Source organism: Punica granatum, chromosome 3 (assembly GCF_007655135.1).
Source record: "Punica granatum isolate Tunisia-2019 chromosome 3, ASM765513v2, whole genome shotgun sequence".
NCBI lineage: Eukaryota > Viridiplantae > Streptophyta > Magnoliopsida > Myrtales > Lythraceae > Punica > Punica granatum.
The window spans coordinates 5,595,716-5,620,459 of record NC_045129.1 but is presented as its reverse complement, the minus strand read 5'-3'; the positions used below and the strand labels follow the sequence as shown (position 1 = coordinate 5,620,459).

Here is a 24,744-nt window from a genome sequence, read left to right as displayed (position 1 = left end):
CCCTCCTCGAACAGTCTCTTGTCACCCCATGACCATTGTATCAACATGGGGTCATCGCCGGTTACCGATCCAACCGCCTGGAGGGCCTAAGCGGTGATCTGTTTAAAGTATGGGATAATTTCCGCCCAATCAATTTGTCCCATTTTCTCTTTGGTACAAGGAGCTTGTCAGCATGGTCCTTGTTTCCATGTGGAGGTAATTTCTGGGACTAGCATGGGTTGTTTTAGTAATATTGATGTGTGCTGAGGGCTAATAAGTAAGATCTGAATACTAACCTATACTTGATATGAATATTTTAAGCCATCAAATAAAACAATATGTCAGCATAAAATGTGCCTCGATCTGTAGTGTCACCTTCGTTGGAAATAAGTGTACACGACAAAGCAATAGTCCTATATCGAAAAAATTTTCCCGTTAAAACTCTCTTCTAACGAAAGAATATGGTTCCGAACATGTAAAGTTCACTCTGTCGTCACTGCAACAAGCCGGCCATGGACCCATTTCTTTGTCACGGTGACAGTCGATTTGGGAGGCAAATCTTCATCTGAGGACTGAACGTTACTTTCGCTTCCACTGGGACAAGGGTCATCCTTGCAGTTATTGTGGCCGTTAGGTCCTGTTGTTTGATCAGCCTCGTTCGTCGAATGATCCGTGTTGTCCTCGAGACCGAGTTGATTCAAACTCGGTGGGTGTCCAAAACTGAATTTATCACGCCCTTTCTCTGGGGTCTCAAGTTGAACTGCACTCCCATTGACTTTTCTTTCCTCCGGGATATGGTCAGTTGGTTCAGATAGAGTGTATGGATGATATTCTGGCAGTGATCTGCTCTGGTTGGAGGAGATGGATGCCGTCTCGATGGATGAGTTAGCTGCTGTCTTGACAGACAAGGTGGCTCCCGCCTCAATGGACTCGATCAATTGGATTGCTTCAGCTACAAGCTTTTTGGTTTCCTCAAGTGAAGCTCTGGCAATGGGGCTCCTGACTGCAGCAACCTCCAAGGCTTTCGCTGCTTTCTCCGCGTCTGCGATCAATAGCCTGCAGATGCATAGTTTCTTATTAGCAATAAGAGGAGGGTCATGTATATCCTATGGACCTGCTTGACTTTATTTTTGGGGATCAATGCAAGAAAAAAGGCCAGCAGACACGACCACTAACAAACCTTGCTCGTTCAATTGCTTCAGTTCTGTTGGTGTCTGCAGCAGTTCTTTTCGCTCTGATGTTCTTGATCATCTCCAACTTGGAACTAGCCAGTGGATCCTTGTACACTGGAGTCTTGCTTCTCTTCAATTTCATTCGTTGAATTTGGCTCTGAGGATCACACCTCTTGGCGTGAATTTCGTCAGCAGCTTTTCTCTTGGAAGGGATCCGTCTCGTCGAGTCTGTGCTACCACTGGGTTTTCGTCTTGGCTTTCTCTCAGTCCCAACTGGTACTCCATGATATTTAGAGAGCCCAGAGCAAACCCGTTCTCGATATGCCTTTCAGATAAGAGAACCATGATCAGTGCGTAAGAGATGACAATGGGAATATACAGAATGACACCAGTCCAGTGATAGAGGCAAAGATCCATTTGCATTATGAGTAGAACCTCATTTGCCAAAATCAGAAATTTTTGTGGTTGGGCCGACTGGATTGTATATCACGGATCAAAAACTTTTCTTAGTTTAAAAACTGATAAATGCTCAACGTTCGCTCTTCTAACCATTTCTCGATGTTCCTTGAACAATGCAGAGTTCATTCAACCAAATGCTTTCCAAGCGCCTGCAAAGATGTCTAATCCTTACCGGGTCTGCCCATTTCGCAGCAATAGCTTCAGCAATCTTCCTCCTTTGCTCGAGTGATTTGGGTGCTCTCTTATTACCCTTCTGGTTTCGCATACCTTTCCTTTCTTCTACACTCTCCAACCATTCCTGCTCAAGCTGCTCATTCAATATATCATATGAATCCCACTGCAGCTCCCTCTCATCGGTGTAACCTCTTCTGGAAGCTTCCGCAATCAAATTTTGCCACTCGTAGTGGCAGTTCTCTTGCACCATCAGCTTTTCCCGGCGCTTTTGCCACCCCATCCGCACCCCAGCTCCGATTTTCTGTCTCGTCTCCTTTCTGCATTGTCATGTCAGGACATGAAAACCACAAACTACATATATCATCCACAGATATAATAAAACTCATACAAAGCTTCGATTTATTAAAAGAGCAGAAACATAATAAAAAAGTCACATTAAATAAAATCTGCACTGTCTTTCTTTTTTGGCCAAAAAAAATCGAATCTCCACAAGGTATGCTGAGAGATCGGAGTCAAACTAATTGGTGCAGTAGTAGAAAAATCAGGTCTGCTAATGATCCTTACGTTTGTGCATGTCCCATGTTAACTAACTTCATCTTCACCTGCAAAGCCATAAGATTTGCAGTTTCAGTTGAATCATGAAATGAAGAACACAAATAAACGACTAGATACTCAAACACTATGACTGGTTATATCTTAAAAAGTATCAAAGAAAAGATCTGTAAAACAACCAAAAGGAATATCCTTCTATGAGGAAGATTCAAAATTGAAGTAAGAAATGAAGTGTAGTTTAGAAAAACCCCAGAGAGTCGGCCGTTATGTATAGTAGGAATACAGCCACTAAGCTCATTTCCACATGCTATTTAGCAACTATATCGGGCATTGTCAAATCTATAAGCTAAGTTTTCTATTTCACGATTCTTATACTAATTAGCGTCCATTGCCATTTCCCAAGAAACAACATGTCAAAGTTATTCTTACATGACTTCACCTTAGGATTCTGCATTGCAAGCCGTGTTCTCTCTCTGATTCGTTGAAGGGTTTCTGCCAACAACATTCATAGGTCTTAGTTTAACTGGAAAATGGATCAATACAAAATCAATGATCAATGACTTCTTCTTACCAGCACTGTGCTTCCTTCCTTTGTTCCATGGAGTATTCCCTTTATTAGCCTTAGAAATTCTCCTTCTCCTCAACTTTTCTCTTTCATCCAGCTCCTCTGAATCTTCACCTGAAGACTCGACTGGTGTAGCACATGGACTTGAATCAGTACCCCCCAGCGAATTCTGGCGGTATACGTGACCATTTTCACTCAAAGCCAATCGCTTTGCTTCAAGGGTGGCAACTGCCTTGATCACAAATCTGTTCCGTCCTATGTCAGAACTTATCCTTCTATGATTGTTTAAGGATTTCCATGTTGATGTCAACCTTCTATCACTCCCAAATGTGAGCGTACTTGAGAATAAGTTACTGTGTGCTGAGGCTTGAGCCCGCAGAATGCCCAGCTGGCTTTGGAAGTTAGGCTGTGCTTTGGCAATTTCTGTCCAACAATAAAACAAACATATAGATGTCATCCGGATCTATCTGATAGAACAGAAATACTTTCAAAAGGACAGACAAATTCAGAAGGCCTTGTCCTTTCGGAAAATTCTAACTTGAGGAACTACGAAATATTCAGGGAATTCAACCACATCTTCAAACCCGACAGAATCACTCTAGCCTATGAGCTACGGGAGGACAATGATAACATGGTGTGCTACTGTTGGGATTTCACAATACTCACTCATATATGGTCTGATATGGATGTAGAAGAAAATGCAATTTGGGACTGCCTGAGCTGAGAGTAAGCTCCCTAACTTCCCAAGCTTCTAAGAGAATTCCACCTGCTTTCATGCCACGCTTGGTTTTGATGGTACAAATTGGTGATTGAAATATCTCAATTCAATATGGCAATTCCATTCCATTTTGTTTCCATAAATCATACCAAAAACAGCATTAGCACCTCGGCGTGGATGGATGTACTGTGCAGGGCAGCTCGTACTCCATGCCCTTCGAAATTTCAAGCAGAATTGCTATAAATCTCTTCACTTCATAAAATATACTTACTTTACTCCCCCAAGCCTCTCATTAAATTCCATGAAACTTCAAAATCCTGAATTTACCACCATAATCTAATAACCACAGCTAGTTGCTGCATTCACCACCTGAACTTGCATCGGCATCTTCTACCCGATCATGAAAGCATTCTCATTTGACCCCCAATCCTCCGAAAAAAGAAATTAATACATATAAAAGATTCAGCTCAAGAGCAAAGTTTCACCTTGCCATAAAAAACGAAGATAAAGCTAAAAAAGTTATGATAAACTCAACCCAGGTTCTAATCTCAAGCAGAGAAGTGAAATGAGAACAAAAAACTATCCACGAAAGAAGAGCACAGATGGTAAAGACTAAAGTAAGCTCACCTAATAAAGGCATGGATGGGTGCACCTCATTCAGCCAAAAGAAAGCCCCAGAATTGCCTCAGACCATCAAAGCAGAACAAACAGAGACTGGTGAGCGAGGGAGTGAGCGAGCGAGTTGAGCGAGCAATTGAGAAGTGGGGCAGTGAAGAAGAGGAAGAAGGAGGAGAGTGGAGAGGAGCCACACAGGGAGAGAGCATAGGAGAAGCTGATAAAACGGATAACAAGAATTTGCTGCTCGCTCTTGACAAGCAAAATCACAGCCGTTGGTTGTCTGATCCTCTGCAGCTGTTCCTTCTCTGCTGCAGGTTCGCCCTCCGGGCTGGGGACATCCGGTCGGACCTTATCCCGCCATCGGGCGGCTCCAGCCCGGTTTATCCGGTCCGGTGGCTCCTGCTCGGTTTAGCTTTCCAAAACTCGGTTTTAATCTTCACAAAATAACAAATTGATTACTCAGGGAGAAAAAGGGGGGAAAGTACCAAAAAACCCCCTTATAAGTTAGGATATTTTGACAAATTGGATCATGTGTTTTTTTAAGGGACAACTAACATCCCGTGATTTACTCCATATGACATAAAAAACCTCACAGCTACTTTTTTCATCATTTTTTGTCCTCAATCTTTAACATTTTTTACTTTTTGGTTCTAAACTTTTTTTTTGTCATTTTTTCCTCAATTTTCAAGAATTTTTCACTTTAGTCTTACTGAAATGAGGGAAGGGCTGGGGCGACAAATCGGCGACCTCGATCCCACTCTCGTGGTCACCAACGTCTTATGCGGGTACCGACGACCACAAGGGTGGGGTCGACGTCGCCGATTGGCCATCACAGTCCCCGAATTGCTCGGGATCTCGAGACGACGACAACGGGGTTAGGGTCGAGATCAACAATTGGCTGCCCCAGTCCCTGAATTGGCCGGGACTAGCCCCACCTCGTTGGTCGTCAGTGACCTTTGTGGATGCCGATGACCACTGGGGTGGGGTCGGGTTGTCGATTGGTGACCCTAGCCCTTCCCTCCCTTTGATAGGACTAAAGTGAAAAATTCTTGAAAGTTGAGTATAAAAATGACAAAGAAAAAAGTTTAGGACCAAAAGTAAAAAATGTTAAAGGCTGAAGACCTAAAGTGGAGAAAAGAGTAGATATGAGGTTCTTTATGTCCTATGGAATAAATTACGTAGTGTTGGTTGTCCCTTGAAAAAATACAATTTTCAATTTGTCCCAATTCGAAGATTTTTGTACTTTTCTCAAAAAACAAAAAACTAACTTTTCATTTTATAATAACTAGTAGGTCCTAATATTTCTGTAACATTTTGTTTTGAGAAACATTCATAAGAACTCGTTTCTTTGGTTCAACTCCTCACATGAAAATGGATTACCCTTTTTTTTGCTGGTAAAGTTTCGAAATCGATAAGCATAATATATGAAATTTACTATGACTCGATTCGCACCTAAAAAGCTAGCGCGTTTAAGAGCATATTGTTCACATTCATTTTCCGCACTTCATGGTAAATGGGGCTTAGAAGTATAAAGTCTATGAGACCGACCCAACTAAGAGTGGGCCATGATCGAAGCCCGTGATAAAACCGATCCAAAGTCGTAGCAACACCCAACTCAGACCGCCATGAAATGGATGGGCGGCTCATGATGGGAAATCGTGAATTATTTTCAAGCATAATTGAGAACAAATGTGGACGAGATCTTAGGCACGTACAAAGATTGAGTAAGCATCAAGAAATTTCCATTTGTGTTTGATCTTAAAATGGCTCCTTGGTGTCGAATTATAGAATGAATATTGCGAAAAAGTCCAAGATGGAAGAGTTTCCATTCAAAGGAGACAAACATGGAAATATATGGAAGTCTCCAATGCTGAAAAATATTTGGGTGCGCACTATGATGGAGCTCCCCCATTTAATTTATTTCCTTTCCTTTTATTTAGTTTGCTTATTGGAAATAAGTGGAAGATATTATTTCCACATAGTCTTAGGGTAGCTAATTATTAAGTTTAGCTGTCTATAACCCGGTTTCTATGTTTTGGGTGACACTCATGTGTTAGCCTATTTAAGTCGAGTCTGTCTATTGTATTATCCCCTCGACATCAATCACAAAACGGCTCTACGCTATGCACCTTTATTTTTATCTTTACTTTATCGCATCACACTTCAATATCTATCTTTCCAGGCATCATTTCAATACCATGCAATAGCCTTCCGAATCAATCCCGCCAATCCATCAGCATATCCCTTCAACCCCACTTGGTTTTTGATCAAGGAGGTTTCCATGAGCTAAGGTTCCGCCCTCAACTCATCCGTTTCGTCTCCTAGTAGCCGAACCCAGCGCTTCATTCTACTTTCGGCTAACTCAGCCATGAAGCTATCTAAGTCTCTCACGAGCCAATCCCGACCGTGAGCTACACTAAAGACCCACTTCTCTCTCTTGACATCATCCTATTATTAACGCTCACTCATATTGGGGAGAATCCTAGGCCAAATCCTCAGACCGCGTAATCATCTGACCATCATTGTCAACCACTCTAATAACATCTCTCATAAACCCAGCTGCCAACTAGACTTACAGACTTCCGAGCCGTGGTGCTACGCTTTAGCATGGTGAAGTCGGCTAGTGATTTCGTTACCAATCCTTGGAACAATGCTCTAATACGCCTAACAACCCTAATCTCGTGAGAGATTCACCTAACTAGTGTCGAAAGTGGAATTACTTGACTTTACGCGAAACACATGAATCATGAAGTGTAGTAGGTGGCATTGACTTAAATAAGAAAAACAAAAGATAATATTTATTCAAAATTAGGTACAACCTTTGATTAGGAAAGCAATTGAGGAATGATATTCACTTCCGTAGAGAATAGAATAGTCCAGAAGTCGATTTTTTTTCTTTTTTCCTTAGCATCTATTTGATTCAAATAAAAACGAGGAACATAAATGTTTTTAAGAACAAAATGCTCTCAATATTTAATACTCTGAGTTATTTGTTTTTAACATCTTGTTTGGATATAGGGTTATGAGGGTTATGGAGGGGAGTTCTATCAAGGGATTAAAACAATTCATATTTGGCAATTAAAAGATAAAGGGTTATTCAACCTTTTACAACCCATCAAAGACCCATATTTCACTAATTTGGGGTGGTACGAGGAGATAAATTATCAAAAGTCATTTTTAAACCCCTCTTTTCACAAAATTTCAATAATGACATCTCTAACTATATTACTTTTGCTCACTCATATATATGCCCCTAGATGTGTATATGTACATTATTTAGATATTATAAATCCTTTTATTTTATCTATATACACCTCTATTATATATACATAAATATATATATATATCATCTAAATTCTATTATATATTTTTATATCTATTATTCGATCACCTTTGTCTACCTTGGTTCTCATATAAATATATATATATATATATATACCTATATGTATATATTGTAAATATTATAAAATCTATTGTTTATGTTTGTTAATGCATTATATGAAATGGGTATAATAATAAGATAATTTGCATACATTATTTTATCCCGTCCTTTTTTGATGCTATCCAAACATGAATTATGAAGGATTAAGAGAATTTCCTCATAAACCACTCCATTCCGCCCCTCCATAACTCACTCCACCCCATCCCATCCCATTATCCAAACAAAATGTTAAAGATTATTGGTTTGCAGATTATTCTACCTAGTTTTATCACGTTTGAGAGGGAATTTTCCAGCTCAAAAATCCCGATTCCAGCTTTCCAATCTCAAAAGTTTTCCTTCTCTTGGTAGGAAAGTTTTTTCCACTAAAAGAGGTGTCATTCTTACTAAGAAAAAAATAATTAAATTTGTTTAAGTTGACGCTTTTACTCTTGTGTAGGAGCATCAACTTCAATTCATTTTTTTTTAAATATATACACTTCATATCTTTGATAAACGTAAAATCAGAAAATATTTCTCAATCTATTTTATTATTCATGAATATTTGTAATTATTAATAAGGCAAATATTTTTAGAGTGAAATAAAATAAGCTGTTAATAAGATGCTATTAGTTTCAAAAATAATGTTCTTAAATTTTAAAATGTATAATGTATGATTTTTTTTAGGTGTATTAGGTGCATGCCCACGCATTGCAAAAAGGTACGCGTTATCAAAAGAATGTTTAATTTAAAAAAGAAAAAAATGTAAAGAACAAGTAAAATGGATATGATTATACTTAATTGTAATACGGATGCACGTCAATGAGAAAGGGTTGCCAATAGATAATAGATAATATGTGTTTGAAAGAATCTATTTAAGGGATTTTATTACATGTATGATTGAATTATTTAAAATTTTTTGTAACCGAAAAAAATTATTTAAATTTTTTTCGTATATAAACAACTTCTCATTTCTCGAGATAACTCTTATTTTCTTAGTATATACAAATATCTTGGGCACTTAGATTATTATACATTGAACCGATTATTAAAAAAAAGGTAAAAATCATGTATTAGAAGTGAAAAAGTCATTTGAATAAGGAGTTGAAGGTTCAATAGAAGTGAAAAAACCCTTTGAATGAGAAGTTGAGATTTCTTATTTTGAAATACATGGCACCCTCATAACGTTGCGCCTCAGCTTTTGTATATTATATTGATGATATTATATTGATGTTATTATTGATTTGTAATTTTAACTCTAATTATTTTACTCGTATATTAAAATAAATAACATGGCCCATAATCGTAAGATTAGGTATGTTTTCATTAATCATCAATATATTTATTGTACCAAACACCAAAATATTATATTATTATGTATATTTTCAATATCACAACATGCTTACTAAACATAACAATGTAATATTCCTGAAAATCTACATTTTTAGACTTATTTTCTTAATAATCTAATATTTTTTTATAATCTAACAATACTCAAATTCAACGCCACCTGAGATTATATTATATTATAGTTATAGTAATAAACTAAAAGGTTAATCGCCCAAAAAATCACAGTCTTTACACTTTTTTTTCTAATTCTAGCATGACTTTTCGAAAATTGTCCAAAAAAATACGAACTTTCGTCTTAGTCTCAAATCTAATACGCCATCAAAATTTCCCTCAATTTTAACGGTAGTGCTACGTATCGCAACGTTATTGAATGAATGGACTTCACATATTTTTATTTAATGAAAAATATTTTGAAAATAGAAAAAAAAGGCCCAAGAGGAGGAAGGGGTCGTCGGTAATGGCTTCTGTTACGGCTACTACCCCCCAATTGAGGTCGGCGACGACCTTTGTCATCGTCATTGACCCCAGCTAGGGGGTGGTAATTTGGACTCCTTCAATTCCAGCGGTGGTGGCCTCGATTGCGGCCACCACCTCTCAACCGGGGTCGGCGACAATCCCCTCATAGCCGCGGACCCCAATTTAGGGGGTGGTGGCCGCAATCGAGGCCACTACCGCTGGCCCCCTCCTTTTCTTGGGCCTCAGTCAACCTCTTCCCTTTTTCCTTTTCTTTTTTATTTATTTTTCAGAATAATTTTTATTAAATAAAAATATGTGAGACTCACACATTCAATAACGTTACTACACATGACACTACCGTTAAAATTGACGAAAAATTTAATAGCGTATTAGATTTAAGACTAAAACGAAGTGTTGCACTTTTTGATACTATTTCTTAAAGATCTTTCTGAAAATAAAAAAATAGTGTAAATGTCGTGCTTTTTTGGACGATTAATCTTAAACTAAAATTGGTCTATTGGAAGGAGAAGAAGCCAGACTTCCTTTTTTTCCTCTTTTGATTTTTACCGTTTTCTTTTCTCTTTTTTAACATTTCTCTACAAACTTTTGATTATTTTCGTTTCTGCTCTTATTTTGATTTCTTTACACACCCTCCAAAAGAATTTCAAGATTTCCATATCTTAATTATCATGAAAAAACTATTACAGGTACGTGGAATCTTTGTAAAGCCACATGCCCCCTTCTTCTTCTTCGTTTTCAACCTTTTATTTTATCATATTTTTCGTTTATCTATAAAGCATGAATCCTTTTAGTTATTTTCCATTCATTTTGTTTTTCCTTACATTCACCCAAAGAATTTCAAAATTAGTTTGTCTTGGTTATCTATCTATACAATTAAATAAAACAGGTCAGATCCTATAAAAGTTGGTGGAGTACCATCTTGATACTTACATGTTTTTTTTTTCCTAAAAATGATACTAAGCCCAACATTTCTTTCTATAGAGTTTGTAAAAAAATAACGATGAAGTGAATACTACTAGAGTGCTGCAATATTTCTATTATTGCTGTGTATATATTTGGATTATGTATTATATCGAGCATTAATTAAATTACGTTTACAATACTATTGATTGACAAAATTGTAGTCCCGCAACACCGGGCGGCGTTCCCCTAGTATATTTTATTTCACCAAAATATTCAAATACACATTGCGGGCCCCGGCAATCAACCAGCGTGTGGTGAAAGGTCAATTCCATAAGAAGTCAGCGGTTGCTTCTTGTGGTCACGGGTGGCTAAGGACGGTTTTCATTCTTTTGAGCGATTTCGAAATTTAGATGAACCAAGTGCTAATCTCATCAGACTTATCACTGAAGTCGCGGTTCGTTTTCGTACAATAGTTTAACTTATAATTGGCATGGGGTGGTTCATAAATATTGGGAACGCGTCTGATTGAACAATTTCGATATGCATGTCTTCCAAGAACTTTCTGGATACTTGGAATAGTCATGGATACTTCATGTGAATTCCCCGTGTGCCCAAAGCCGATCCAATGCCCTATTCGAACTTTGGAATCACGAAGCCTGAATAATTTAGAACACGCGGAAAGGAGTCAAAAAATGCTGCACTCAGAATCTGTGCCTAGGAATGGATTCCAGATGCTGGCTAATCCAAACATGACATCATATGGAATGCATGTTGTGACTACTCTTCTGATGTAAGCATCCTATTCCTAGTCAAGGGGCCACCAATGATATGGCAGTGTTAGTAAATATAGAGAGTTCAATAAGAAAATACGGTATTGTATGATATAATTGATGAACTGCGAGGATAGCCAGTGGAATCTATATATAGTGCAGGGGCTGAAAACTTTGTGAAAACACTTAATAATGAGGTGAGAATTAATTTTATATAATAAATTAAGAACACTTTCAGTTATAAAGAAGACTCATGAATAGTATAATAAAATAGAAATTTTAATACAATTAATAAAATTATGAGTAGTCCCACAATGAATGTCGAACCTGAGACCTCTTGATTATTAAACGAAGTCGTGCGCCACAATATTATAAACTCTTTAATTAAATTGGGAATACTTTGCGGTGGCCTCAAATTTTATAGAAGAAATGTCCAAAAGAAGATGGAATATTGATGATGTTCTAATGATAGATTTGACAAGACTAGGGGGGTCTTTAGGGTTTGGAAAATCAAAGGGGGAGGACTTTTGTAGGTGGAGGACCATATGACCCATGTGATGTCATGTGAGCAACACATTACCCCGCGATCTCCTCATGCCCGTTTAGTAACGCATTCCAAATCTTACACATAAGCTCTCACATGTACGTACAAATAACTGAGTATCGGTCGACCCCCAATGTCTTATAATCAGTGGTCCTCATCCAATTATTGTCGAAACTGATTGTGATGTTAAGAATTTGTGACATCCCTTTAGCATATCAGAAAATAAATTGACAGAAAAAAGAATTTGTGATTCTGTAGTAAATAGTTGTCCTCATTTTATATGAGGTTGTTTAATCATCATATCAAGTTTAAGTAACTCGATGGTAAAACAAGTGATCATTTCTAGGCATCTATTGATTTGAGGGAAGCCACCAATAAAATCTATCTTTGTATTTTATGGTTGTATGCTCCTTGGACCAGGAGCGCCTTAATTAAGTGCATGGCCTCCAACGGAGAATTTCAAAATATTCATGAAACCACGAGGTATTCTCAGTTCTCAGTTTTTTGATCTAGAGATTCAAGTTCGAGTATCAACTTGTCTTGTCACATTTTTGATAGGTCTCAAAACCTCTCACTTATGCTACGTATATAAAGTTTGAATGGTGACGATGTAATTTGCCAATTGCACTTTATTCAATTGTTAATTATCGTGAATTATTATCTATATATATAGATTATATTATATCTATTTTGGGCTTCTTCTCTTCTATGAAACACTTGGAGCTACGAGGAAGCAAGATGGATAGAAGAATTGACCACTCATAATTCATAAAGGACTAGGGACACCTTTTTAAGATTTCGATCCCTATTCCTTGATTTGTCACTCACTCGCTCACTAACTCATACATACAAGGATGAGGGGATAAATCAAATTAAGATATAAGAAAAGGCCAACCCATCAACATCCATCACTTCCTTCGTCGATCATCCTAACCCCTCAATGAAAATATCTCTTCACGTGAACTTCTCGTGATGTGCATCTCCCCACCTTGCGTGGATTTCTTGACTTTGCACCCCAGAAATCTGCTAATGTTTCTCATGCCAAGTTCTGTCCCCGATTCCCCCCTATCACAAGGAAAAGATAGCACATCATGAGGGATTCCTTCCTCTGTCCCCACCCCAAATTATTGGACATATCGAACTTATAGATCGGTCGTATCAGTTGCGTTCCTGTATAGTATCGTATTTTGTAATACGCATCCTGACTTTGTTATTGTAGGTGCCAAGTATTCCTAATGTGTAATACAATAAATAATTTAATGCGTAGTGAGATTCATGTAATAATCTCTGGAACTCTATGGTACCGATTCTATAACTAATCAGCGGACCATGGGCATGGGGAATCTATGTGCCCTCAGCTTAAATTCACTAGGGCCCCACAACATCCTTGTTCTGTGTAGTTCCCTCATCATGAAATGTCTTTTCCATTGTTATGATGAAAATAAAATATTTGTCTTTTCCTTCACCAAACCATATATATATTCACAAACATGAGCCTCACTCTCTTCAGCAAAACACATTATTCAACCTCAACACATCTCGCTGAAGGACACACAGTCCTGTAAAACCCTAAAGAGTATCATTCCGAAGTCGATATAACGAAAGGTCGGGGGGAGATGTCGGGTGTCTGGGTGTTTGAGTCGAATGGGGTGATCCGCCTGATTGAGAATCCGCAGGGAGAGATGCCTGGTGGCGGCACGAGGAGGAAGGTCCTGGTGCACCTGGCAACCGGAGAGGTGGTCTCATCGTACACCCTGCTCGAGCAGATCCTAATGGGCCTCGGTTGGGAAAGGTACTACGGGGGCGACCCAGAACTCTTCCAGTTCCACAAGCACACTTCCATCGACCTCATCTCTCTCCCCAGGGACTTCACCAAGTTTAACTCTGTTTACATGTACGATATCGTGGTTAAGAACCCCAACATCTTTAAAGTCCGAGACTTATGAAACGAATGAGCCGGTGGAGATATATATATACCCTTTACCGTCGACATTAGGTATGTATTGTTGCTCATATGTAAGCACGTAATTCAATTGTACTATTCAATAACAATGGCATTATTATGTCATATGATTCAATAAGATGCCGATGAAATGGATTCCATATGGTGGATAATGAATCGAATATCGGTGTTATTATATCAAATGGCGGCCAACTTCCCTGTTCATTCTATTTGATCGGCTTTGGCCTGAGAAGACTCTACTCTACCCCAGCCTTTGCTGTGCACATGGACTCGAACAAGTGTCCCTATGAATTCTGCCAAGGTATATGTCCACAGTGGAAATTCTAATGTCTTATATAGAATACAATGTGATTATCATCGTCCGCATTACATATATATGGTTCACATGAGAGGTCTGTGGATCCAACATTCTAGGGGACCCATCCCATGTATCTCTTGTGGGTCCTACGACTGTCATGCATGCAGTACCTGTATTTTGTCCGTATTTCTACGGGATTAGGTAATGCTGGGGTCAACATCTCTGTTCGAAATTCTTGTAATTAATCCTATAGACCTCATGTGCACCATGCAGCCCCAAGATAACATATCTAAGCAAATTCTGATCAAGACGCAGACAAAAGTTGATCGAGATATCTATCTGTACTTATACCTGCATGCGGTCATTCTCATTCCAAGAAATCGACCAATCTTGTGTGTCATATGGTCCACCGTACCATGTCGTAATAAGATGTGATGGTATACTGTTTTGGGTATCGAATGCCTGCATTTGTGTGATTTATCGTATAAACAACGTATTGTATCAAGGATATAAACAACGTTACTGTATCAAGGAACATTTGAATGCTCTTAACCCCTTGCCCGTGATTGTTATGGAAATTACTGTAATAAATGGCTTATGTTGCGATGCGACATTTGACCAGACGCTGAGAAATCAACGAATGATTGAAGGGATTGGGTGTGTACAATTGTGTTGGGGAAAACATGGGAGAGCCACAAATTGAAGTATCTATACGACAGTGATTGGACTCTCCGGATATAGCAAAGATATTGGTTGGGGACTCTTTAGGACAAGCTCGACAGCCATATAGATCATGATCCTCATCAGCCCCCCCCCTGCGGCACTAATTTGATCTGCATCATCGATTCGGGACTTCGATATGTATATACACACATTCAATTTACTCACTTCTGCTTACCATATACGAAGGCATGCTCTCATTCCCATCGCATAATCCACAAACGGGAAGCACTTATATATGCACATGCCTCGATCCTTGTACAGTTTTTCCGATCCGCCAGGATATTGGTGCATAAGCACCATACAGTAAGGGACACACACATAAGCCGCTCGATCAATATTTATTACACGAGCAGCGAGTATCGGCACCTAACAGGTAATATAACTCTTTGAGCTTTTGGGGTTTTCACTCAATTCATGGCTGGCCAGCCCATTCTGATGGTCGGGCCCAAATTCATTTCAAAGTCCACCAAATCTCAAGAGTAGACCCTTCAAGATTTTCCTTTTTATTTTCTTTTTTGGTTTGGTAGAGCGCTTCAAGATTATTTAACTAAACTAATATAAAAAAAAGTAAAATAATCATCATTATTTATTTTAATGTTGTCGTATGATTTTCGGGCTAGACATATGTTGCTTCCCAGCATAACCTGAACTTCTACGGGCTCGAATCCGGCTGGTTTGGCCCACCGGTGGACATAGTGGCACCTGATGATAATGTTTGTATATTGACAAGGCATGCAGCATCGGTCCTCATTAAGATTGATAATATCTTATCTTAGAATAGATGCGACTACATGGCAGGTTCAGGAAGACAAGTTTTCACCACTAACTTGAACGATGACTTGACGTTACATGGGTTGAACAAGACAAAACCCTGTGATTTCGTCAAGATTGGCAAACCACCCATCCACAAGTTACTTAAAGGATTAAGTCGTGGAGAATTCGAGTTTAGCTAATTAACTATTAAGATTAATTTACCAATGATAGCAGCAGAAAGGTTAGTTAACCATGCAATATTATTATCTTCAACGTAGATGAAGTATTCACGAAACATCAATCATCACATTTTTTTTCCTTTTCTTTTTATATTTGTTATGGCATGGCCAACACTGGATTATTTGTCATTTATGGTATAATTAAGATGCCGCAATAGTCAAGTCATCGATCGGTGATAGTTTGGTCATTTGGTAAACTAGAAGCAAAGAAAATTTATCACTTCAGTGAGATCATAATGTTTCTATATATGATTCTTATATAAACAAACGAAAGCTTTTGACAATTAGTTCGATAATTACCTACATGTTTCCCTAACCGTGGGGCATAATGTTTCTCCTCACCGACATCACATATCAACTTCAGTTCATCCATAAAAGGTTGTAGGTATATCCCTATGTTAGCCTTCGGATTCTTGGGTCTGGGAATAATGCAAGTCATGAACAAATAAGGCGACGTCATGCATATATAAGGTGGCAAGTTATAGGGAGTGACAATAACAAGCTAGCATGAATAAGGGCTCGTCAATTGACTGAAAGGGTTGAAACCATTCGAATAAAGACCGAGCCTCACATTTCTTGGTTATGCTTCAAAATCTAGATAAACGCGATCAAATTCATTCCATGCTTTCCCGTGCAAAGGATGACACATAATTGCGTCTTCTCTCCGGTTCTCGTAGTGCCATGTCATTTGTGGCTTTGAACTCATCGATGCAAAAGCCGTTTTAACCTAGGAATGATAGGCTAGTAGTGCATTATCTTAACAGGAGCTCGCTTGCAACTATCCTTCTCCTGGGTAGACCGTTCCATATATCGAGAGGAGCCACAAAGCTTGCAAACGGTCGCGTCGGCATCATTCTTATAGTACAACATGCATCCGTTCTAACAATAATTTATCTTTTATTTTACTAAACCAAGTTTGCACACAATCTTTTTCGCCTCATAATAATCCTTCGGAAGATTGTGTTCCTTGAAAACAATCTCGCCGAACAGCTTGAACAACTCATCAACAGCATCATGGAGCAAAATCAAGTCACTCTTAATACTCATTATTCGCACAATAGCAGACAACACATAATGTTTGCATCTTGGATATAGTGCCTTATTACACTTCTCAAGTAGTTCATAGAACTAGTTAGCATCAGCATTAGGCTCCTCCTCTAGATCTAGTAACCCGTTCCCTTGCCTTTTGCATTTCAAATTATTACCAGGACATCTAATTCTGCGCTCATTCTTAAATAGATCTAAACCAGAAGAATGTAGCCATAAACTTCTCAACCCCCTTTAATGAACTCCACTCTGAGGCCCGCGCAAGAAGGGTTAGTCATATGATACATCCACGACCGATGCGGAGGAATATTCATTATCTACATATTCATAATCAATAAAAAAGAATCACTAGCTATAATAAAAACTGTAATATTAATCATGCACAATGTGATATCTGTAAAAGCTTCATCTATATACGATATTCTTATCGTATATAGATGAGTAACAGCTTCGATTTGTAATTGTCGGAGGACACAAGTTATGTATGGAATGGTTCGTGTTTCGCTCGTTTAAATTTCAAATGTTACCATGGAAAGAAAGAAGGGAAACCGTTGTTTATTGTTCATCTTTTAGTTGGTGGCACTATGTTTTACGCGGAGCCAAAGCGATTCATGGTTTTCATTCTCTGGAAGCGTCATGCCGGTCGCACCAACTGACTGCGGTTCTAACAATCCGATAACTGCCTGGAATGAAAATATAGTAGCCTGGTAAAACTTTAAATTGTTCATGCATCAAATGATCCATCCCCTCGGGGATTACTGTCCTGTTCTACCGAGATGTGGAAATCACGAAACCAACCTCTCAGGGTGCAAACTGACCCCTCTGTCGAGGCACATGTATTTCTCAGCAACAGAACTTCTAATCTCAAACATTGTTTTCATAAGTCCTGCAATCGGAGCTGCATTCTCGAACTCTTTGTAAACAACCTTAGGGAGTGGAATTGGATTAGATGGATCCATCCTCCCAAGAAATTGGGTCAAGATCGATATTGACAGAGCTTCTCGAGGCAATCCACGATGAGGACGATTGGTGGCTGGGCGGCTTTATTCAGAATATCAATATAGCCAGGTCAGTTGTTGCTGAATTATGGGGCGTAAAGTCAGGTCTGTAGCTGGCCAGACTCTTCGATTCAAAAGGATTATGTTGAGGTTGACTCGTAAATTGCTCGGAACCTAATCGCTTGCCAATATTGTGCTCCATCTATCTCTTCATTGATTTCTGCTATATGAAGAGTCGTGTTAAAATCAGAAAAAAAAAATGTAATTGGTGCTTTTTTGAGTTATTAACCATCACAAATATCATTATAGGAAACTCTTGATCTACCATACGAATCATGTTGAATGCCGGCATGCACGCATGATGTGAAAATTCGGCCGCCCGGCTGCCATATGAAATTTCCCGGAAAAGATGCAGACATGACGTTCACTTTATATTACGATAATTGATTGATGGATAAGTACTTTGGGCCCCTCCTCCCCAAGTCAAACTTTTGAGCGAAGTAGTTAGTATACGAGGGCTCGGCCGCCTTGAAGGAGGCTGAAGACTGAAGAGCCAACTCCCGTTGATCTGACCTGAACACAGCTCCCAATTACCCCAATGTACACAAATATATTATTCGTACACACACACACACACACACATATATATTTATATAAGTGGATATTATGTATGTAAGTATATAAACGCTCGATTTTTATAATAAAAATGGGGTTTCATATAATTCTAATAATCCGAGATTTTGTAAAGGTGAATGGGTAGTATGGCCATGTCAGGAGTCGAATGAATCAAATCTATACGGTGAAAAGAGGCAAGATATATGCTTCCAGAACTCCGTTGTTTATATGATTTTATTCAATTAAGGTAGACCGTACAGTTTTTGGTCATTTCTTTAATTATAAGAGCACAGAGGGCGATGTAAGTAATTACTTACAACAAGAAATTCTTGCAAAAAAATATTAAAAAAATGCCATCCAACAACCCGACGGTCGTTAAATTCAAAGATAGTTGTAAGTCCATTTCAGCTTGTGCTTGAAGCCTTTATATTTAAGTAAAAGTTAAAAACTGATCAAATTGATCGATGGATTCTTCTCGTAGTTCTGGTGTTTCGGTATAGTTTTCTGATGGTCAGCATCTGTTTTAGACTATGATTTCTTGGAAAAATCTTGATTGACCGAATATAAAGATCAAAAAGTGATGTTCATGTTAGAGCATGCCAATATGTAGGTCCTCGTTTTAACCCAATATGCGGCACTGGGTTAAAACAACCAAGAAATGCCTAATCAACATATAATCACGATATCGGTTAACTGCACCACATGACAACTACATATACTTTCTCGCTTCACCGTTCCATATATACAGAGGAAAGCCTCAAGTGCATAGCGAAATATATAGATATGTATGATCCCCACCAAGATAATCAATCAACCCAAGAAAAGAACCCCACAAGTTAGAGAGCCAGCCCGTGTCCACCGCCACACCCCTCGACCCAGGCATCCGTCGAATTGGTCGTATCGGTTCGGACATGGCACGAATTCCAGCAGGTGCTGAGAGGAATAGTAAAGCCGATCGAAGCAGCACGTTCATGTTTTGTGGGGATCGCACCACGATATGAGCTTGTGTGGTTAATTGAGCTTGGACGTCCATGGAGTGGGATAGAGTTGGTGAGGGTCTTAGATTAATGGGGCTCGCCCCAATTAAAATCACACACGTGTCGCTCAAAGGTGCGCTGTCCACCCCCCGCATGTATTTGACTTGAAGAAGCAACACATTTCTGGCCAGAAAAATTATCGGTAGGGGGACCAACATGCCTACGTGTTATTGTGATGGTGAATTACTGTTCCAACGAACTTCTCTCTTTTTACATGGATTCTCGTTTAAGTTTAAATTAACACAAAAATTGATGAGCGCTAAAATTGATGGTTCGTATATTTTTAAGTCAAGAAAAAATATACGTATTAAAATTGATAAAATATAAAAAGTTTGTATTTATTTTATGGAATTAACCTTACTTTTTATATCCCCTCTAAGCAATTTTCTTGTTTTCGGTGACATTACCAGACATTCTCAATTTATTCATTGAACTCATACTTAAGATCGACTATTGACGTGCTTCTCGGTTGATTGATTAATACTAATACTCACTCGATCGATTATTGATGCATCCTGGTCATGAAGTATTTCTAACGGTTCACCAGCTAATTACAGAATTCGTCAACAGCTCTGTATGTCATGATTAATCTTTTTTTTTTAAATTGTAATTAAGTTTATTTGATTTTAGTATTATCGAGTCGTGGCAAAGTCAACACTACTGACCCAAAGTTGCTGAACCAGTCAAGGTTGGCTTTGACAGAAACCCTCTCTCGTGTCTCTCTCGGCAGCCATTGCCTAACCCGGGGAGGACGACGTCTCCTTCCATAAGATCATAGCTAAGCTCCACAAAAGTCATATTCTAAGTCCTCAATTTGCAATCTATTATGTCGAAGCAAATCAAATTGTGTCGGATCTATCATGTATAATGTCGAGCACGTGGATTGACCGTGTTCGCTGCACTTTGTTATGGCTCACAAAAAGAATTAATTACCAGAAAAATCAGACATTATCAACGAAGGATCGGCACCGATCGAGTCCCGCACGCACCTTAGCTCTCTGCTCCAATTTAAACACCTGCTATAATTACATAGAGTTGTTCTCTCATACGTCATAAAGATGTGGAACACGCAGCTATAAGTATATAATATACATCCTTGAGGCTGCACGCGTTGCCCTCAATAAAAGGATTTGCCATCTTATAAGGATAACGCATGCTTCATCAGGTTGGTGAATATGGAAAACCAAATTTTCAATCAAAAGCTATCTCGTGATTTTACGACAATATAATATATGGATAATGAATAAAATTTATTTCACATTACATTCGTAAAGCATCTACTCTATCCATGAGTGTAATCCGAAAAACTTGAGCTAATGGGACGGTGAGCCCAATCATTTTATAAATTCATGATTTACATATTAATCTTCCAATGCGAGATTATCACTCCCAACAGCAATAAACTACGAGATATTGATTATGGGCGATTGATACGTCAATCTTCTTAATTCACGGTTTTTTATCAGTATGTATTATATGATATACACATGTTTTACACAATGTGATCGATTCGATTCTTGGATAGGAAAGTTAACAATTTCTCACTTGTCATTTTATATGGTATTTGCGTATATATATATATGTATATATATACCCTCTCTCAGGGCTTTGTTGCTCCCCTTATTGTTGCCTACTGGACAAGGGGAGATAAAACCAGGCAACCCCGCAACCTCAAAAACTCTCTGTCTCTCTGATAACCCAAAAGGAATCAAACCTCAAAACCACATACAAGAGAGACCATGTCAGAAGAGGCCATCTCCATTCTCAAACAACCGCTCTTCGCCCTGATTCCCCTCCTCTTCTCTCTCCCCCTCCTCGCTCTCTCCTCCCTTCGCGGCCTCCTCCTCTGGGTGGCCACTGGAGTAGGAGATGTGGCCGGCTGCCTACGTCGCCAGCTAGAGTCGAGGTGCGCGGTCTGCCTTGAGGACATATTCTGTGATGAGGAGAAGTTCCGGGTGCTCCCGGAGTGCGGCCATGGGTTCCACGCGGAGTGCCTCGACCGGTGGCTGAAGTTCCGACGGAGCTGCCCCCTCTGCCGGACAATGGTAGCCGGTGAGCGCCGGAGCTTCCGCAAGCGGCTCTTGGCCGCCCTGCTCGCGAGGTTCTGTAGATGGATGGATAGCCAATTCGACTCGGAGCTCACGTTAGTATTCTGCCAAAATTTGTAGCCATTTTTTCTTGTTTCTTTTAGTGAACTTCTTTCCGGATAAGTAGGCTTCTCTTTTTTCTTGTCTCTTGAGAATTTTGATATGAGCATAATGAAATTTCTTCAATTCTCTCTTTTCTTTTTCTACCCAACAATATGAGTAGATGGGTCACAATTATCAAATGTTCTTGATACTTGATATAGCATCACATTCCTAGTGATAGAATATCAAAATGAAAAGCAATTTTTTGGGTGAGACTACGTGTTGGTCTTTCGACTTAAACTAATTCATATTAGAACATCTGGTTGTTCTAATCACGCAAGTGGTTTTCAACATTGTATTGTAAATAAAGTTCTTTTCACTAGCAGCACTATTTTTCTTCAGTAATGCGAGAAACCCATAACTTAATATATAAGAATAACAAGAGCTAAATAAAGAGGTACGAAAATCTCACTAGCGATGATCGAATTCGAAATTTCATGTTTTCGAGTCCGCAACCTGTGACACTTCATTAAGTTCTCTTCCCCACCAGCAGCACAATTTACATAATACATTATACATCGTGATTTGGACAAGCAGAAGCAATTTTAGGGGGGGGGGGGGGGGGGTGGAATTTTCTGTAGAAGCTAGCTAGCGTCGTCTGGTGAATGAATATTGCATAGCGTAGTGACAATATGTCCAATCATTTTCATTAATTAAAGGGAACGTACTATTTTTATCTATATTATATTATATATATATATATATAATTAAGGGAGTCATTACTGTTATAATTTTATAAAATCAAATATTAAAAGTTATTTTTCTTCCAATAAGTGTATTTTTGAACTTGTATTCTGTGTACTCATGACCACTCAAAATTTCAGATCTACAGTTATTGACATTATATTTTTATTCGTGTTATTTGGAAAGAAAGACAAAAGAGTTTCAAAACCATTGATGGGTGTAGTTGTTGGAAGATCTCACTGTTTTATACATTTGGATCGCACATATTTTTCCAAATGTTTTATGCTTTGCTTAGGTTACCTTTTTGGTTGAGCTACCCCCACTCTCTTTTGAGTTGGTTCTCCCCATTTTTGCAACAAGCAGTAACCACATCATGAAAAATTATAATGACATGATGAGTAAGAGTGTATAGAATTAGTACAATTATGAAAGTCAACATTATTGTTTGTATTTTTGGCAAATTAAATTGTGAAAAATATTCCTCTAACATATGAAAAAATGGTGTACAGTATTATTTTTTCAGCATTAAGATTTACTCATACCGCATGACGAAATAAGACGGTTTAGAGTTTCCCTAGACTGCATATGCCAAGAAAGTTGGAGATGGTCCGCAATAGTCACTTAAGAAAAGATTCACGTACTTAGATTATGTTTGCTTTGAGTTTCTAGTCGGGTTCCGTCCCATTCTACCAAAAAAAAAAAGAGTTAAATGCACTATGTCTCCCAACGTATGAGGTGAGTTTGAGTTTGCCCCCTCACCTTTAAATTCTCATGGCGTACGAGTCAATTGTACCATCTTCATGTCTTCAAATCTTGTCGAAACCATGTAGTGGGCTAAGCTACTAATGGGAATAAAAATTTTGTGCTGTTGCATTTTGAAATAGTGGACTATAAAACAATTAGCATTTCATTTCTTAGTAGCTCTACCACTTCATATATCTCAGGCAACTGAGAATAATAGACGGACTCTAATAATTAGGGAGCAATTTCGTGTCATAGCAATTTTTTCATGTTCAATATTTTGATAATTGCAGTATGATATTTTTGCCATTCATGGATTGGCATGTGAGTGGCATATGCCCTCTTTTAGTCGGAATTTAGTTAAGGAGACACCTTACTTATTTTACGGTAAGGCTAGGGCACCCTGCAAAAATTTGAAGATGAGGGGATAAATCCAAACTCACCTCATAGATCAGGAAGAAAAGTGCGCTTAACTCAAAAAATAAAATAAAATCTATCATCCATCCAGCTCTTCACTATTACCCTATCAAAAAATCTCCACCATTGGATACCATTAGATTCTTAAGATTAAATCTCTGAAATTTTATCAATATGGTCAGTTTAAGTGGTTCAACGCTTATTCTCCTTAAATAAGATCTCCTATTTGAATCTCATGAATGAAAAAAATCTACGCTTATTTTACCCTTTAGTAGACTGACGTGACTCGAACTGAATTAATCAAGATCCATTGAACTTTCAAATGCCATAATGTACCCCAAAAGAAAAAATATCTCAAAAAAAATTTCCAATCTCCACCATTAAAATTTTAGGATCAAATGTCAACCAACAAAATCGGCAGAAATATTATGCTCATTTCAAAATAACTATATCATAAAATTATTCAGCAAGCTCTACATTACTTCTTTTAGAATGGCAATTTTTAAATTTGACACTATCAAATCTCCATAATTAACATTTTTCAGATCTTGAAATTTTAAGATTGAATCTCAGTAACTAAAATTAAGAGAGGTATTACACTCTCGTTTCAAACAATTAAATGGAAGGATTTTCCAGAAAAAAGCTATCATTCCTTACTGGATGATATGGCGAGGGTTTCTTCTTCTTCTTCTTCTTTTTCTTTCTCTTTTGGGATTTTTACCCCATATATCCCATAATTTCACATTTTTTTCAAATTTATCCTATACTTTAAAAATGATCTAAAATATCCCATAATTTATATTTTTTTTCCAAATCTATCCTTCGTTATATTTTCCGTTAATGAAATGTAAGTAGACTCCAAATCTATCCCATTGTTTTAAAAATTTTTTTCAAATCTATCATATGATTTTAATTTTTTCTCAAATCTATCTCATGATTTTAATTTTTATCTCAAATCTATCACGTGTAAAGGGTCACAATGGCAAGACCGTTAAATATTGACAGAGATATAATGGCGGGATAGATTTGAAAAAAAATTTAAATCATGGGATATTTTAGATCATTTTAAAAACATATAATAGATTTGAAAGAAATGTAAAACCATAAGATATATGAGGTAATTTGCCCTTCTTCTTTTTTTTTTTGTCTCTTATGTTGGTAATAAAAATGAACATATTAATTTTTTTAATTAATATTTGCATGTGAGTGCTAGCTCCACTGCGTTGGAGATTCCCTTTTTCATCTTGTTTGCTTCTGCCCTTTTATGCTACGAACAATTGTCTCAATTCGATTTGGATATCAAAACCAACTATTCCATATACAGATCCCAATAATTGAGCT

The 24,744-nt window shown here is 38.1% G+C and overlaps 2 protein-coding genes across 3 annotated transcripts; one reads left to right on the top strand and one right to left on the bottom strand.

Annotated features, from left to right (window-relative positions):
* Positions 1-305: 305 nt before the first annotated feature.
* LOC116200993 lies at positions 306-4,477 on the bottom strand. Of its 2 annotated transcripts, XM_031532038.1 has the most exons (8): positions 4,247-4,477; positions 3,568-4,048; positions 2,908-3,324; positions 2,776-2,828; positions 2,349-2,386; positions 1,783-2,101; positions 1,160-1,476; positions 309-1,035 (listed from the first exon to the last, which is right to left on the bottom strand). In XM_031532038.1, the coding sequence occupies exons 2-8, from the start codon at positions 3,569-3,571 to the stop codon at positions 462-464; spliced, it is 1,722 nt and encodes a 573-aa protein (XP_031387898.1). In that variant the 5' UTR covers positions 3,572-4,048; positions 4,247-4,477; the 3' UTR covers positions 309-461. The 2 variants fall into 2 exon arrangements, with proteins under 2 accessions (XP_031387897.1, XP_031387898.1); XM_031532037.1 differs by lacking the exon at positions 3,568-4,048 and having other exon boundaries at positions 306-1,035; positions 4,247-4,476.
* Positions 4,478-13,226: 8,749 nt separating this feature from the next.
* LOC116201604 (flowering-promoting factor 1-like) lies at positions 13,227-13,822 on the top strand. The gene has a single exon (XM_031532886.1). It carries the CDS (start codon positions 13,316-13,318, stop codon positions 13,643-13,645), a length of 330 nt encoding a protein of 109 aa, XP_031388746.1. The 5' UTR covers positions 13,227-13,315; the 3' UTR covers positions 13,646-13,822.
* The last annotated feature ends 10,922 nt before the right edge of the window (positions 13,823-24,744 follow it).